At 39.6% G+C, this 18249-nt stretch overlaps 1 protein-coding gene across 1 annotated transcript in view; it reads left to right on the forward strand.

Annotated features, from left to right (window-relative positions):
* Positions 1–4557: 4557 nt before the first annotated feature.
* Positions 4558–18249, forward strand: part of LOC147334851 (serine/threonine-protein kinase DCLK2-like) — a 28440-nt gene continuing 14748 nt past the window's right edge. Inside the window, exons 1-3 of the mRNA XM_086286870.1 lie at positions 4558–4809; positions 6495–7740; positions 14628–15007. Coding sequence (XP_086142996.1) covers positions 7305–7740; positions 14628–15007 — 816 coding nt within the window. The 5' untranslated portion in view covers positions 4558–4809; positions 6495–7304. The remainder of the gene's footprint in view (positions 4810–6494; positions 7741–14627; positions 15008–18249) is intronic.

The raw sequence follows: 18249 nt of genomic DNA on the forward strand, positions 1-18249 counted from the left end.
GTGTGTGAGAGAGGCTGTTTCAAAGGCGTTTAGTTTCTGTCCTTTATTTTTACTTAGCTTGAAGCTTGTGTGGAACAAATACTGTTTAAGTTAACAGAAGTCTTAGTATCACAGGTCTGCAATTAACACAAGCGAGGAATTTAGTATTTTATTAAATGAATGTTAGGTCCTGGTTGGCATGTTATGGTCAGACAGTGAAAAATAACCAGAATTCAAATGTGACGTGAGACTATTAGATGTGATTCAACATGTACAAACTGGTGTCCTGTTTTAGATCACAAATGGCTGCTTGTTGAAAAATAAAATGTTTTTTTAAATTTGCAGTGTAAAGCAGAAGTTTCTAATAGTTTTGTCTTACTGATGCTCATTAAGGAATAACTTCAGACGCTGTTAAAAAAAACTAGTTTCTCCTATTACCGACACACAGAGGTCTGAGGGATCATCCAGGAATTATGCCGCTAATTTCCAGAGGCCTGATTGGGCATTATCTCTTATGTTGAACATAACCTGGTCCACAGCTGGGCTGTTGTGGAGCACAGAACAGGTGCTACAAAGCACACCTGTCACAACAAAGCCCAAGTCACTTCATCAAACAAGCTTTTTCTTTTCACAGTTCAGCATGCATGCAGTCTACTTGCTTATACATGCCATCTATACAGGAAATGCACCATTTGAAAGAAACACAAACATCACCTGTCATTTTAATCTGAGAACATAAAAAACCTTCATTAATCCAACCATATTATTATTGGCTCATGTTTCCTATAGGTCACTAACCGTGTTAATGAGGGGGTGACTTGGCCTGAGAGTAAAGGGTGGGGCAGTCTGCCTCACAGCTGCTCTCAGCAACACCAACACACCCAGAGAAAGGGGGGGGCTCTTTATCTGTTCAGCACAATAAAAGCCTTTTACATCAAAGGAAACAGAACAGAAGTTAGAGATCAGATCCCACGATATCATTCACCAAACTCCAACCAAACCTCCAGAGAAAAAACAAACAAATACCATTTAGTCCTACATAAAGGCTAATGTGGGACCTACCTGACACTGGGACACTTCAATACAAGACAGGTAAACTGAGATCAGAGTAATGAGTCACATCGCAAACTAATCAGCTGCTTTTACCATTTTTAATTCAGTTTTTATACAAATAAGCAAAACTGCAGTAGCTTCACAGCACAACAGGGGGCCCCAGCCCACTGTATGAATCACTGTCAGGTATATTTACTGGTTTGGGATTCAGTTGTTTAAAAGTTTTATTTAATGTTGTTTTTAACTCCCCTGTCATTGTGACAGTGCACATTGTCTCCCCACCTCTCCTAATAAACTTAGCATTATAAATACATATGTCCTCAATACATTTGTGGGTTGAGCAGCAGAGTATATGTGGGTTAGAGCCATGGAAAACTTGCCACATCTTCTCTGCCAGTACTAACTGTATTTAGGAACACGTTAAATTCTGAGTTTCCCTCATATCTTCAAACTTATAGTTTGCCTAAAGTGGACACTAGATTGGAAATTCATGTCCTATAAACACAACAGAAAACTACAGTCAAACTGAACTTTTCAGACCAAAACAGAAAATGAAGTTGGGCAATTTAAAAATATTACATCAACACATATCTTTAAGTAATCATTAAAAAAAAACTGACATAGTTTTACGATCCCTCGGCTCTCTGTCCTGGTCGTTGTGTCCTTGGGCAAGACACTTTACCCTACTTGCCTACTGGTGTTGGCCAGAGGGGCAGATGGCGCGATATGGCAGCCTCGCTTCTGTCAGTCTGCCCCAGGGCAGCTGTAGCTACAACTGTAGCTTGCCTCCACCAGTGTATGAATGTAAGAGTGAATGAATAGTGGTATTGTAAAGCGTTTTACGGTCATCCAAAATCATTGTTTCTTATTGGTCCACATAAACAAAGTACAAATAACTTAACATGAGGCAGTACTGTATGATGTCTTGGCTAATTTATGATGTTCTCTGCTTGAAGTAAAAAGGACATTTTCAGGACCTGTGTCTTAGTTTGAAACAATTAAACGGGACCCTATAACACCTGAGCCGAGGGCAACACAGGTACATTTAGGGCTCGTTTATAAGTTTTTATTTTTGTTAAGGTCCTGCAAAGTACTGGATTTAGATATCTCTCAGAACTATGAAACCAGCTCAACCTTTCAGGAACAGGTCTTCTGATCCCACACTGATCAACATGTTTTTGCCTGTTTATGCTACAAGTTGCTGGAATAACCTACTGACTCATGTTAGGCGTTTTCCAATATTAGCAGCATTTCAAACAAAAGTTAAAAGCACAGTTTAACCTTTTCAGTTGTCTTTCCTGGTCTTAATTTGCATTTCATGTCATTTCTATTTATTTCATTTATTGTTGTTGGAGAGTTTTATTAATTTTACTGGTGTTAATGTTGATCCTTAGTTAATATTTCATTTTATTTCTACTTCTTTGACTGGATTAAATTTTGCTCCATCATTCTAACGGGTCTGTTGTTTACTCAAAACCTCAGTTTGTTAAATTTCAGTTTTTGGGTTCATGTGTGGGTCTTTATTCTTATTTAATGCTGCCTTCATGTTTTTGTTGATGCCATCTGTTCTTAATTATTCCTCCTGATGCGTGCCTGGTGAGTTAGTTTCAGGCTTTCTTAATGGTTTTACAGCTCCAGCCTGCTTCACTGACTCCCACAGCTGTGTCCACCACAGCTTCATCAAATATTAAGATTGAGCAGAATTATTTATTACTTCTACCATTATAATCATTCACTATTACTTATTTATAAGCCGTGGTTCTTACAATAATCACTTTGCAATTAAGTGTTGCAGACCTTTTTGTGAGTTATATATTTAGTTATTATTGAGACTCATGTTGCAAACATGAGTTATAACACTGCATTAAAAGGACAGTAAGCTGTACTGTGTATGGAGTACAGGAAGTGAAAGAAAAACACAAATACAGAAAGAAGAACATCTATAGTTTTCCTCTTGGTCTACATTATCATCTACATCTGTATTTAAACGTAACTAAATCTGTTTAAATGAAAAACCTAAGTTCCCTCTGCTATTAAAAAATCTGATCTCTATGTAACTAACTATGGAACATCATTAATGTTGTGATAAAAAAAAACGTTTTTCTCAGCTGCTTCAGTCCTTTTCAGGGCCTCTTATTTAAAAATTAGAGTCTTCAGTAAAGTTTGTTACTTCAGATCATCAGAGCACATCAGATGTTTCAGGAAATTAAAGCAAAGTAGTAAGTAGAAATGGTTGTGTATGTTTTTATGAGCAAGCTAGACAGATAATGTTTCTATTGTCTGCATGCTATCAAATATATTGATTTGTAGCTGTGAGCCTGTTATGCTGCAAGGATCTGTGGCTGAAGTGACACGATGTCCAGTGATGCCCTGCACATACAATATAGTCCCATTTTTTGTTTGCTCGGTGCAGCACTGTGCACACTTTAAAGTAAATATTGTTTTCCCTCACAATATATGCAAATGTAAGAAGTCTTTGTCTTTACAAGTGGGAAACATGTGCTTTAAAAATCAGTGTCTTGGGATTATTCTGTTACATAATCCAGTAGAGCAGGCTTTCAGCCTCAGAGAAAAGTCGGACTTTAATAGACGTCATATGGGTCTCACAGCCTTTTGTAAGTAATCCTTTGCTAAGTGGCTGGTACTTTCTGTTAAAATGCTACCACCTTGTGGTGAAAGTTTTCATTCACTTTTACAGACGTTTTTCAGAAAAAAAAAATCTTAGATTTGTCTAAGAATAGTAACGTTTTTCATATTTACTACATTTCGAAGTAAATAAAGAAATCATGCTTCTTTGCCAACACTGCTTTTTGCCAGTACCCTCGATCTTTAGATTGACTTCAGTGAAATTTAAATTGGGATTTTTAGTGGCTATTTTTAAGCTTTTAAGCTGCTACATGTTTTATTCACTATGAAAATAAAGAACTTTCGAGTGATTTGCACAGACATGTACTCGTGGTGCCCTTTCTAGTTTGCAGCTATTCTGTGTTAAACGTGTAAAATATAATTTAAAAAATATATATAACAATTAGACACAATTTACATCATTTTAGAATTTCCTAAAGACAATTAAATGAATGGTTTTTTAAGTTCATGCACCAAATAATTATAAATCGTACACTAAATGATCCGGTATCCATGTAGATTTTTGTAGATTTTTTTTAATCCTTGAATCTATCCATGTAAAATTTTTGTAAAAAAAATATAAAAAAAATGTAAACCTTGAATCTTGGATATAAAGAGCAATATTTTTAATGACAACTCGCGCAATTACCAGTGCCATGCGGTGGGCCGAACTGGACCCTATGGGGGCCCACCGCATGGCACTGGGCCGTATGTTTGACACCCCTTGTCATAAAACAATAACGACAGAAAAGTAAGTTTAATTTGAGGGAGAGTCAGACAAAAGGCAGGGAGGAGAGACACGGTAGAGCGAGATGGACAAAGACAGACAGAGAGGAGGAAGAGGAGGAGGAGGAGGAGGAGGAGGGACGCTGTCATCACGTACAGCCGCGGAGAGAAGGGAAGGGCGGGGGTGAGCCTCAGCCGGTGTCTGTCTGCAGCAGCGGCCATGCTGCCTGACTCGGTGCATCCCGGTCCACCGGTGTAGCCTCCCTCCTGCATCCCTGTATCCCAGGTCAGCCGACGGACCCGGAACAGCTCGGTTAGAGTGGTTCAGCACGCCGGGAGCCCCCGGAGCAGACCGTAACCAGAGCACCGAGGAGGGGAAAGAGGAGAAACGCTCCATAGCAACAAACCGGTTCCTCGGCATTATTGGTAGGTGCCTCCCTTTCAGTGTACGTGTGTGTGTTTGAATGACGCTGTCAGCCAGCTTAGCAGTGTTAGGGCGGATAGATGGATAAAGTCAATTCTGTTATCAGATAGAGAGAGAGAGAGAGAGAGAGAGAGAGCGAGAGAGCACGGGTTTTATAAGCATTTCATCTGCAGGGTTTTATTTCTCATTGGGCTTAAGCTAAATCTAATAACACTGGAAATCGATGCAATTCTCCCACAGTGGCTGTGCAGCCAAATTTATGTCACACATTTGAACACATTGACTGTATGATGCCTATCAGTCCTGATGTGCATGTGCAATTTATCGTGGGGGGCGGGGTCTTAATGATCTTCAATAGAAGGCCATTCTGCTCGGGCCAGCTCCTTAAAGGTACTTTTTGTAAACGCACTGCAAAATGCAATAAAGACCATCACCACAAGGTGGCAGCATTTTTGCCAGAAAGTTTATGGGCAGTTGGAAATTTCACGGGTGCGTGCCTCTGACAGACCCTGCAAACATAGTGGACACAGTGCTAGAATTACCCCAGTCAACAGTGTTTGTGGCACAATGGCAAAAACTGCACTGTAGACCGACAGATGCTGACGTTTTCAGGTACTGTTGTGGACCAGTGACTCTTTCAGGACAAGGAATATTTATTTTATTATTGCATGAAGAAAACAAACACATGTATTCATTTTAAATATGGTTTGGGATTGATAGCTAATTTAAATGGTTGTGATCGAATGAAGCCCAGCAGGCTGTGAGTCTCAGATGTTGCCACAATATTCCATCCAAGACTTGATATCGAGGGAAAAAAAGGTTTAGTCAACTTTTTTTCCCTCGATATCAAGTCTTGGTTCTATCTTTTTCACAGATTGACATTACAGGTGTTTCAGGGGTGGAGCATTTAGTGTTCATGCCTTAAAAAGCTTCAGGTCTTTTGTTTTTAAAATGTCTCCTGTGTTTGACTTCCTGCCCTCCGCATCTGCTCTGTGCATCCTGACATATGTGAACCAGGAATGAGTCCAAGATGAGCCAGTGTTTTCCCAGAGTTCTGTTCTACTATGTATTTAATCTTATATTGGTTTGTTGAAGGACGACCTCTCATTAATCTAATATTTCTATGTTTTTTGTTTAAAAACTCTCTGAGCTCTTCTAACTACCAAAGCAAGTCAGCGAAGAGAGAGTGACAAAACTGTGCAAATGTTAACTTGCATGATGCTTTTAGGTGTCATGTTTGACTCAGGGCAGTTTGGATGCCCACTGGATTTTTGGGGGTGGTTTGACGCGGTACTCTGTGAGATGACAGCTCAGCCCTAAAAAATTTCAGTATCAGACATGACAGGAAAAGTCATAGCTGTTTCCTCACATGGTTTTTGGTGCTTTCTAAATAATTTAAAAATGTTGTAAAATCTAACTTTTAAAGTTTTTTTTTAACACTGGTTTAATTTAATCAAAATTAAAAATTATTTTTGTTTATAAAATATTGAATAATTAAATAAAAGCAAACTATGTGCAAGCAATACCGACTCTTAATTACATGGTTTTATACAAAATGACCTTTTTAAAAATGAATTCCTGCTCTATGTCTGCACTGGTATAGAGTTGGAGGCTGTTCTCGAGATGATGGTGACTTCTGTCTTGTCAGTAAAACCATGTGATTGTCATTTCTTCTTTTTTTCCCCAGTGACGGAGGGATGGTGAGGACACTAGAAGAGAAATTGTGAATGAGACATAAATCCCAAATCAAGCAGGATTAGAGGGACTTCGAGGCACTGGCCCAGATCTAAACCTGGAGTCGATTGAATGGGTTGTCTAAGGTCTGTTCATTCAAAGTACTGAGTTCAAAGCCAGATCACTGACGTTACAGCTGCGTTCCTGACACTGCAGGTAGGTGACTGTGAGGACAGACAGATAATCAAGTGGAGGTTTAGCCTTGGTGGGAAAAATCTGTAATTCAAGGATCAGACTTGCCTTCACATTCACATTGAATTTGCTAAAAATAAGGTGAAACAAAAACCTTACAGTTACAACCCCAAACTTATTGACCAGTGGACATCACGGATTAGAGCATGAACATAATACATGATTTTTAAGGATTTTTAAATTGGATAAAGGATATTTTTGAGTTCTGACTTAAGCTGGATTTACATCAAAGTGACCTGATGTAGTTTTGGGGATTTCACCTGGATTATGAAGATTTCAGTTGATTTAAATGAACCATGACTGGTGTGATTGCCACAGTGCTGGTTCTTCGTTCAGGCCAACTGGACTACAGATCATCTTAGAAGTCTTAGGACTACAGCTGGTCTATGAGAATCTATCTACTGGAAGGAAGTCTCCAAGTTATAACACATTTTTTAGGGATTACTTATCACATTATCTATACGTGAGCAAGATCTGGACTACATAGCTTGGATAAACTTTTTCCTGCTGTTTGAAGGATGATTCTTTTCTAGCACGGATTTCGTTGAATGTTACTGGACTGTTATCCGCCATGTCTCTGAGTAAGACCCTCGAGTTGGAGCATTTTGACGAACGTGACAAGGTTCGGCGAGGACGCTCCACCCGGGCCAAGAGAGATGATTCCACCAGCAGTGCTGGTGGTGGAGGGTCTGGCCCGAGCTCCAGGGGCAGCAGCCTGGTCCCTAGTCCTGCTCACAGCGCCAACTGCAGCTACTACCGGACCCGCACCCTGCAGGCGCTCACCTCGGAGAAACGAGCCAAAAAGGTCCGGTTTTATCGCAACGGAGACCGGTACTTTAAGGGCCTGGTGTACGCTGTTTCTAGTGACCGGTTCAGATCGTACGACGCTCTGCTAATGGAGCTCACACGCTCGTTGGCGGATAACCTGCATCTGCCTCAAGGAGTGCGGGTGATCTACACTATAGATGGCAGCAAGAAGATCACCAGTATGGATGAGCTGGTGGAAGGTAAGACTGGCAGCTTGGTTTTCATTTTCTAACAACTTGTCAATCACAAACCTTTAGGCAATGAGCAAAAATGCCCAGCTGAGGTAGAAAATGTCACGCTTTAGTAGGCTATGGGTGCACACTTACTGTGGTTAGTACAAATATTTTAAGACTATTATCTGGATTGTGGTTAGGGCATTCTTTAATTTGATCCCTATTTACTCTGCCAATACTCATCAATAATGTCTTTGTCGAAAGCATCTGATCTCCTGGATCATTTGTCATCATAAAATTAGTCAAAATTGGTCTATAGCCATTTCCATTCCTAGTTGACCACCTACACATTTGTTCCCTTTGTCAGATTTTTGATGTCAGGTGCTTTATATTAGCAGTGGTCTTGCTGACTATTGAATCTTTGTTTTGTCTGCAAATGTTGCATATCCTTAAAATAAATATACAGTAGTCATTTGTCACTGAGTCATAATTTTGTGCAGACTTCAGTTGATTACTCTCACCACAGATCAATCAAGTGGCCTGTCTTGTTTAAACTTCCTCATGTTTCCTTCCTCTCGGCTCCCTCTTGGCTTTTGTTATCCAAACATGCTTGAATTATTTATTTCTGTGTACATCAACAGCAGACTGATAAGTACATAATCAATACAGTAATGCTCAAGGGTATATCGGTTTTAATATTCATTGGGGAAATAACCCAGGACCTGTCTGAGGTGTACAGCTGTTTCTGTATAAAAAGTATCATGTTGTCCACTACTGAATCGACCCCTGACACTATATATCCTGTAATTTGGTGAAGTTGTCCCTGTGTAGTTTTTATGCACATGCAGATTTACAGCAGTGTTAATCCTATTGAAGATTTTAAGCTGGAGACTCCAAGTAAAGCTTGTGATTAATAAATAAGTGCATATGTGTTGGTTAAATTCTGGTGGGAGCAATTTAAGGTACTTAGGTATCTTAGGGACGTATCCCATCATCTCTACCATAGATTTTGTCCATGGTGACACTGTATGTATGTGGGATAACTGAACCCACCAGTAAACGCATAGCTCATTAAAGTTGAAGCAAAGGAAAATTGTGTTTTTTAACATTTTATTGAAAATGATACCTTCCCACCATCTAGTCACACTCCTTTCTCTTTTAAACTGATATCCAGTTAATTGAAACTGCCGGCAGTGATGATTGGGATCACACACCTTTGATAGGTCTACCTGCTTCCTGTGGATATTTTAAGCCCAGGATGGATAACTGGCTGTTGCACACATGCATCCATCAATTGTTTTGCCCAACGTGTGACATTACAGAATATCCAACAATTACAGTTGTGGGTTTTTTTGTTTGTTTGTTTTTTGCTGTTGCCAACAGACCGTTCAGGGAAAGCCCACCAGCTTCGTCATTTAGCATCACCTAGATGTTTAGATTGGACTGCCCATATATTATGTGAATAATTAGCTCAAAATCTTCAATGGGATTAACATTGCAGTTTTTTGCCAATGTTTGACAAATGACTATTCTAAAGAATAATGCCTTGAAATGGCAAAACTTCAGCTTAGTGCAAATGCCGTAAAAATGGACTTCCTGTTGGGTTTCGTGTGGGCTATGTTATTGATATGCTATAATGGTGCTATAGACACAGAACAATTTTGAAACATCTTGTGTATAAAACCTTTTAACTATGTAAGTTTTTACCACTTTTGACAGAATTTTTCAAGCACTTTTTAACCCCTCAAAATTATTGTGACGTAATTACAGTAATAAAGATAATATCTAGAAGACCAAACTGAGCAGTTCCACTAATGCCTTCACATATTCAGTGCACAGTCATCTAATGACCCATCATTATGTGTTATATCCTGTCTCCAATATCCTCTTGTAAACTTCAAGTGTACTTTATCTTATAAAGAAGCATGTATCTCATAAATGCTCATAAGTCTTCCACATCTAAAATTTATACGCACGAACAATATTCCTGGATAATTTAACAGCAACTCCGAGATCCACTCACTCTGCTCATCCTGTTGCCCTAAAGTCATTTAGTGAGAAACAGACCAGTGGCTGAGTAACATCACTTATCATCAATATTGATGAGTGACTGGTTTAATGTCCTCTGATGAGCGTTAGTGCCAGGAAGCTGTTCAGCCGGAGATCTACTAAAAGACAGATGCATCGCTCTTAAGCACTTAACAACGACAAACAGACCACAGCGGCTCAAAGCTGCGAGTGTGAAGTGGAAAAGTCATCGCTCACAACTTAACTGAGTATTCGAGCTGTAACAGAGGGGGAAACATGGATTATCTGATTAGCTTTGCTGGAAAGCAGCTAATGCACTGGGATGATTGATCTGAGTGTGTCCTGCTGAATGTCAAGATTATTGGTTTAGCATTTCAAAAGTACTGTGACAGAGATTTCAAATATCATAACCTTTCAGGTTTTTCTAGGCTTGGCAGCAGCCATAACAATCAGCTCATATACATCATGTTTTATGGTTGTAATAAAATTATTATTATTTTTAATCCAAAGCATGTTTTAGAAAACCCAACTAAACCATTTCAGTGCTTGAGGAAGTCTGGTTTGCTTCATCATTAATGAATCACTAGGAAGTTTCTTTGAACTTTTAAAATTTTCCCCTATTTTTAACAATATAATCACACAAAAATGGTTTTAAGTGTTTAAACCTTCTTGATTTTAATCTTATTTGAATCCTTTTCCATTGCTTTTAAATTATAAGATTTTGTAAAGCATGTTGTTTTATTAAATCCTAATTAAAATGAAACAAAACAAAAAAGTCTAAAAGTAATAGGGAAAAGGGGGCTCAAACCTCAGTCTCCTGGGTGAAGGTCTATTTTTTGTCTATAAAAAGCCACGAAGGTGCAATCTGTAGCTTTTTATAGACAAAAAAACCTTGAGTCAAGTGAATTTAATGGACACAATAAAAATAATAAAGACAATAGCTTCAGAAAAGTTTTTATTTTGAAACTAATGCTTAAAAAATTGTCACAAACTCCACAAATAAGCTGCAAATGTTTGTTAATTAATCAATGCAATAATTTCTTAACCTTAAAAGCTGAAATATTAAAAGTACCCTTCATTAAATTTCCCGTTTGTCGCGTCTTTACATTAAACAGCTCCTGAACAGAGACTGTGCCGGTGTCTCAGCTCTAATGTCGTATCGACACACAGACGGTGCTTCTGTGTTTAGTCACTGAGGTATTTGAATGAATACCTGCAGCAATCCTGTCCATCTGGTTTGAATTGCAAAGTGAAAGCCTGCATGTGGAGAGACAAGGTCACACACACAATACCTGCAGAGAAAGAGTGTGTGTGTCAACATGTAATGGGGATGAAACAAAGGGAGGAAAAAAGGGGCATTTTACTAGAGGCTTGCTGGCACAGATAAGCGTGTGTCTGATTTTAAAAGAGAGTGAAAGGTGTGCACGTTGGAAAGGTAGTGAGATAAAGACGAAGAGAGAGGGGAGTGTTAGGTGAGCCATTTTTAACCATATATGGTAAAACAGGATATGTGGCTGGAGGCTGTTGTACATGTGATCAGCTGCAGTCTGCTGGAGCCTTAGTATAATTTATAATTTTATCTTATATTTAAAAACTCTTTATACAAACAGCCCAATGGATTTAACTGATGACAGATTTAAAGCTCAAATAAATTTAGGCACATGCACATTAGTCGCTAATCTAAGTAAGAGGATAATAAAGGAATTAAACTGTTTGTCATCATTGGTAGAACTTTATTGTTCATCCTTTTCTTTCTTTACATACATCAAAAACTGTGCCATAAAAGTTAAAATTGCCAAAGGGAACATCTATTTTAATAGTTTAGTTGTTTCTGATCAGCAAAATGTCAAATATTTTTTGTTTCTTGAATCTTAGGCATTTCCTTTTCATGCAGATGCTGATGAGGAAAAACATTAAAAACAAAAACAGCAGCTATGATCTATGGTGGCTCCAGCTCACAAATTTAACGATCTGCTACTAATGTCCTGGTGCCAGGCTGTACAGGACACCTTCAGAGTTGTCATGCAGTCCTGGACATGAAGGGTGTGATGTGTTTTGGAGGCACTATGTGTATGTATATGTGTGTGTGTATATATATATATATATATATATATATATATATATATATATATATATATATAGATATATATATATATATATAGAAATAGATATATATATATATATAGAAATATATATATATATAGAAATACCAAGGGCTCAGAGAAGAGCTCGAGAGGATGTGGAGGGTGAAGGTAACGGTGGTCCCCGTGGTAATCGGAGCACTAGGTGCGGTGACTCCCAAGCTAGGCGAGTGGCTCCAGCAGATCCCAGGAACAACATCGGAGATCTCTGTCCAGAAGAGCGCAGTCCTGGGAACAGCTAAGATACTGCGCAGGACCCTCAAGCTCCCAGGCCTCTGGTAGAGGACCCGAGCTTGAAGGATAAACCGCCCGCAGGGGCGTGCTGGGTGTTTATATATATATATATATATATATATATATATATATTGTACTATTCTTAGTTAGCGTATTGTCTGTCTTGTCTTAATGTTGGTTTAAAATGGAGCACTGTAACAAAAAATAATTTCCCCCAGGGATCAATAAAGTATTCTGATTCTGATTCTATAAGCACAAGCAGTGAAGTGATGGTCACATCATGGATGTATATCTGTCCATTTTCTTCTGCTTATCCAGTTCTGGGTTGTGGGATGGGGTGAGAAATTCGAGGCGGGGTGCATCGGGCTGTTGCAGGGCTAACACAGAGACTCTCATTCAAACGCATGGTCAATTTTAAAATGATCAGTTAACCTAACACCCCCCCCCCAACTGAATGTTTTTGGACTGTAAATTTAAAATATTGGATTTTGGACTGATAATCTGAAAATGAAACCTTGGTCTATGTCAAATGATAACAGGTTCTTTTCCCCTTTAATGTGACAATGAGATCATTGATGCAGAAGAAATTTTTTAATTATAGTGTGTTTAAAAGTGTCTTTAAATAATAGGTCAGCCATAATTTGCCCCTAATAATATGATCATTTTCTAACCACTCCTGGCAGATTTTGGAGATCTCAACATGTTGAAGCTGTAGTTTAAAAAAAAAAAAAAACAATACAAAAAAAGAACCCCTTGAATTAAAAGGGTTTGAATGGTGGCGTTCTTAGGTTTCCACTGCTTATTTCCTGCTGGTTACTGACTGGGTTTCAGAGGCAGCAGTGTAAGCAGAGACCAGCCACCACCTTCGGCTCTTCTTGGGAGAGACACTGCAGCATTCCCAGGCCAGCTGAGATGAGAGACATAATCTCTCTGGCATGTCCTGGGTCTGCCCTGAAGCCTCCTGCCAGTAAGACTCCCAGGAAGCATCCCGGAGGCATTGTAGTGAGATGCCACCACCTCATCCAGCTCAGTCTGATGTGTAGTAATAGCAGCTCTACTCTTAGCCCCTCCCACCAGCCAAAAAAATTGCAAGAAATAGATTAAACTGTCTTTTTACTTAATTTGGGTTGCAAACTATAGCAATGTAACGTCTTTATTTTGTAGGGAACACTTTATGTAAATAAGGCTCTATTCATAGCTAGTACATCTGTTAAGGTAGTATAACTAATTCTAATATGACCACTAAGTGAAACAAGCTGTTTTTGAATAACAGTTTATGTGGAAACTAAACTGGATTATCAGTCTGACTTTACATTTTATTATCATACTCATCGCAGTCAGATTAATTGGAGCTGCGCTGCGATATGAAACACTGCATGCTCATCATTTCCATATTTCCTGCCTGGGTGCTTGAACGCTCTGACGAGTGACGAGCTGTTCAGTTTTCCAGCAGATCAGACAGAGTGAGAGGAGTGAATCTGACATCTGCTGTCACCTTCTCTTCATCCACTGTCACGCACAAAGCTTGTATTACCGCGCTCTCGAATAAGCCTGTGACCCTGAACGCCCTCCTGTACATCACTCACTTATTTCACCTTTTAACTGCGTCCATGACAACAGCCAGCAGGTACAGATGACACAGCATAGCTTCCTGTATTCAAGGCTGCCTTTTAGAGCCAGTTCACTTTGCTTAATGTTTCTATCGAAGTTGTTGCTTGAATATTGTTGCTTTGTTATGGTCACAATCTTTGTGATGATGGTCTATTAAAGAACCGATAACTTAATTTTTACTTGAAAGGATTAGTACTATGCAAAAAACTGCCAAGAACATGCAATAAAAATCCAAGTAAGGAAAAGACAGAAGGCAGCAAAATACTTCTGAGACACACGGAAATGAACTGCAGATATAAAAAAGTGGGCACAGGATGAAGAACAGGGCTGCGTTCCGGGTGAACAAAATGTAGCAGAAGGATTTTTTAATATAATTTAAATGTGGTGAATTCAAAGCCTAAGGACTGCAGTCATGGCAGCTGATTAATCGTGCCTGCCTTTCTCCATGCTGCTGTTGATATTGCAAAGTGTACTTCAGGGCCCATTGCCCACTGCTACACTTTGTATGTAAGTAAAGGTCATTTGTAAAGTGCTTTTAATTGGCACAAAGTCGCAAACTGATGTACAATTAAAATAAAAAATACATTAGAAAATTAAGATACAGTTAATAGCTTTATTAACCCCGGTTAAAACACACAACAAAATAGAAATAGAAATTGCAATTAACGTGCTAAAACAGCGTCCGTCTTTGGTGGCATTTGGTGTCCTTGAACACACATTTCATAAAAGCCTAATATTTAAGTTAACTATGTGAGATATTTAATGCTTTTTTTTTCAGTGTACGATATTGAGCTTTAATGGTTTTTGGTTAAATTTTAGTCAAAAGTTTCTCCTGTAAAACCTTTGCAGTATTTGTTTTTAATGTAACTTTTCCTCCTCACACCCTGCCTTGCTGCTCAGGCGAGTGCTACATTTGTGCCTCCAACGAGCCTTACCGGAAGGTCGACTACACCAAGATCTCCGTCCCAAGCTGGAAGCCCGGTGCCAGCACTGGGCCTGGAACAGCAAGGTCAAGTGGAGCCTCCACGGCATCCACAGGAGTGTCGACGACCGTCCCCAAAGATCGCCCCGAAAGTCGAGAGGGCAGAGAGAGCAAAGACTTCATCAAACCCAAGTTGGTGACGGTGATCCGCAGCGGCGTGAAGCCTCGAAAGGCAGTGAGGATTCTCCTGAACAAGAAGACGGCGCACTCCTTCGAACAGGTGCTGGCGGACATCACCGAGGCCATCAAGCTGGACTCTGGAGCAGTAAAGAAGCTCTACACGCTGGACGGGAAACAGGTTTGATAACTTTTGGTGTTCCTGTTTTGTTCTTTGACACAAACATTGATTTCAGACTTTTAGCAGCTTCAGTGGAGAACACATCTGTCCTGCATAATCATAGACATATAAAGTACTCGTACTTAGAAATCCATGAACTAAAGAGAGCCTGCTCACTTCTTTTCAGTCCCACTTACACCTAGAGGAAGCTCAGGAGGAAATCCTTAATGAGTGAAACACAAAGTAATGATTTACACCTGCCTCTAGACTGAAAAGTTCACTCCTGCATCCTGTGCCATCAATTATTAAGCTATTAAGTGCTTCTACAGTTCGATGTTAGTCTGATGGAGTCAATGCAGGTGTTTCAGATTCATCTTGTGTATGTACCAAAAGTGACATCTATTTATACTCATTTAGCCCACTGTATTTTTTCCTTATAAGAGCCAGTTATTCATGGAAATTAGAAGAATAAAGCTGAAGATGATTTTTGGGGGGGACGGGAGTACAGGGAGAGAGAGTGAAGACACACATCAAAGGGATGGGATTCTGACTCAAACTCGGGCTGCTACATTTCAGACTTGCAGCATATGGTCGCCTGCTGCCTCCATGAAAACACTTTTCACCCTGTGTCTAAGGCTGAGCCCAGACACGCTGCTAGAAAGCTTATTTCCACTGGCGGTATCCACCCTGACCTAATGGCTACACGTTAGGCTATGTAGGAGCTTAGATCGTCTGATAAACAGACAACCTCACAGAATTCACCAACTCTTGGGTCGACAACTTGTTCTTCACCCAGAGTGGGCACTCCTCTGGGCACACCCTTTTCTGTCTGAGAACCATGGCTTTAGACTGTAAGGTGCTGATTTTTATCTGCGGTTCCCACTCACTTAAAAACTTCCCCTTTGGGAGCTGAAGGCAACAGAACTGCATCATCTGCAAAAAGCAGGAATGAGATCCTGAAACCACCAATCACAAAACTCTTATTAAAGCTAGAATCCATCAACATTTGTGCTTCCTACCACTAAAGCACTCATCATATGCTAATGCAGGTTATAGATACCGAAAGCCACTTACCATCATCTTTACTTAGAACTGCCATGAACTTGCATTAGAGTGACAACACATGGCTCATGCATTTCCCAGTTCAGGAGCAGGACATCTGTCGTCTCTAGCAGTGGAGAATTCTCCCACTGATTTCTATTCAGCATTCTTTAAGTGTCATATCTTCTCTTCTGAAGTTCTCTATTTTTTGGCAGCAATTTACGGTTTAATTAGAAAAAATGACAGCAACAAATGGGTTGAACTAGACATACTGTGGGTAATGTTCACAGCCTGACTGTGACACACAGTTAAAGTAATTTCAGCCGTTTCGCTGAGCTCTAAACTGACGCACACTCAGACAACACAGGGCCAGTGAACGAGGGCTGACTGCGGAAATCAAATTACAGCACTTCATTATAAAATTACTCCAGGAATGTGTTTCATTTTGGGATTCATCATATATAAAAGAGTTCATTTAAGGTGCAATTTTCAGTGTAAAGTGTACGGGTGGTTAGCGTAGTCTCCTTGAAGTTTAAATCTGCACTCTCTGCTCTTTATAAGTACATGTGTTTGAAGCCCTGGAACTGCAGCAGTCAGCTGAAGTTAATTTGAACAGAGTCTGACTAGGAGCTGATCCTCCTCAAAATGCTTTTGTGAGCTCATATTGGGTTAAGGATTTAAACGCATCACACGGCAGGGTTATTTTTACCCCACACATGCACGCGCTCTGTCTTTGAAGTTACAGATAACTGTGACACTGATAACGGAGAGCTGAAGAAAAGCAAAGACAGCATGTCGAGGCGCCGGTGTGACTGAAAGAAGCTTGTTGTAGTGAATGCAGCTCAGACTTGTACACACACACTCACACACTTACACATAAGTCTACTGAGTTCACCCTCAGAAACACACACACAAGGCACAAAACTGTCTCCGTTTGTTAAGATGTAGCTGCACCATTGCCTTGGGAAAAATAAAAACACATTCTGCAGACGCTTCCTTCAAAATAAAAGTATCCATTGCATCTGCCTCCTTAACAGTCTCATTGTTTTTACTTTAAAAGCATTCCCCCGGGCAAAGTTTATATATGAACATTGACCCTTTTCAAAAGTTCATAAGAAGAACTAAAAAAAATTAATCTGATATCACACTTGAAAAGTTATAGTACGAAAAGATTATAAAAGACTTAAAGAGAAAATTAACCTATCCACAAACAGGATTCACCAATCAGCATTACCAATTTGATGAAACCCTAAAAAAACTTGGAATGAGTATTTTGTTTATCATTCATATTTGTTTTGGTGCCCTGGCACAAAACAGGAATACATACTCGGACTTCTCTCTCCCCACCTACCTCCTCCAACTCTTCACCAACATAGCACGTTGGTTGGTACTGTCGAGTTCACATGTTCACCTCATATTCACATGGGCTCTCTCATAGCTTCCTCCAACAGTCCAATGGCAGACAGTTAGTGGTGTTAGGTTAATTTGTGATTTTAAATTGCTCATAGATGTGAGTGTAAATGGTCGTCTGTCTGTAAGAGGATAAAATAATGAGGATGATTTTTGTCAGTAATAGAAAATAGAAAATATATAAGGTAGTGGAAATGCCCAACCCTGACTTGTAGCAGCAGGAACTTTTTATTTACACAATTCTTCAACCTCTTGAGTAACATGCTGGTGTTTTCTGCTGTATTTATACTGTATTTTATATCTGAAAATAAATGCAGCTGACTTCAACATCAACAGACAGAAACAAAAAAAAAAACAAATAATAGTTTTGTGTAAATGAATGTTTTTATTTTGAAAGGCATGAATTGTAATGAGGGCTTTTATTCTCTTTCTGCCTCAGACTGCTTCATTTCATTTAGTCAGTCTCACAGGAACAAGGCGAGAGAGTGTGTGTGTGTGTGTGTGTGTGTGTGTGTGTGTGTGTGTGTGTGTGTGTGTGTGTGTGTGTGTGTGTGTGTGTGTGTGTGTGTGTGTGTGTGTGTGTGTGTGTGTGTGTGCGCGTGCGTGCGTCCTTGCCCTGTTCCTTCAGTTTGTACAGCCTCTTTAAAGAGTGGGACAGAAATCCCGTTTCACATACACACATTCACATACTTTGACATTGCAGTGTGGTTACCGTAGCAACCAGCTATCTAGGAACAGCCCCTTGCTACAGACACACACAGAATGTTCAGTCCAGTTCCGGAACCATTAGGGGGAGTGTGGTCCCCATGGCA

Source organism: Aulonocara sp. 'chitande type north' Nkhata Bay, linkage group LG3 (assembly GCF_057382095.1).
Source record: "Aulonocara sp. 'chitande type north' Nkhata Bay isolate Kocher_YH1m ecotype deep benthic linkage group LG3, A_spYH_male_GT1.1, whole genome shotgun sequence".
Taxonomy (NCBI): Eukaryota; Metazoa; Chordata; class Actinopteri; order Cichliformes; family Cichlidae; genus Aulonocara; species Aulonocara sp. 'chitande type north' Nkhata Bay.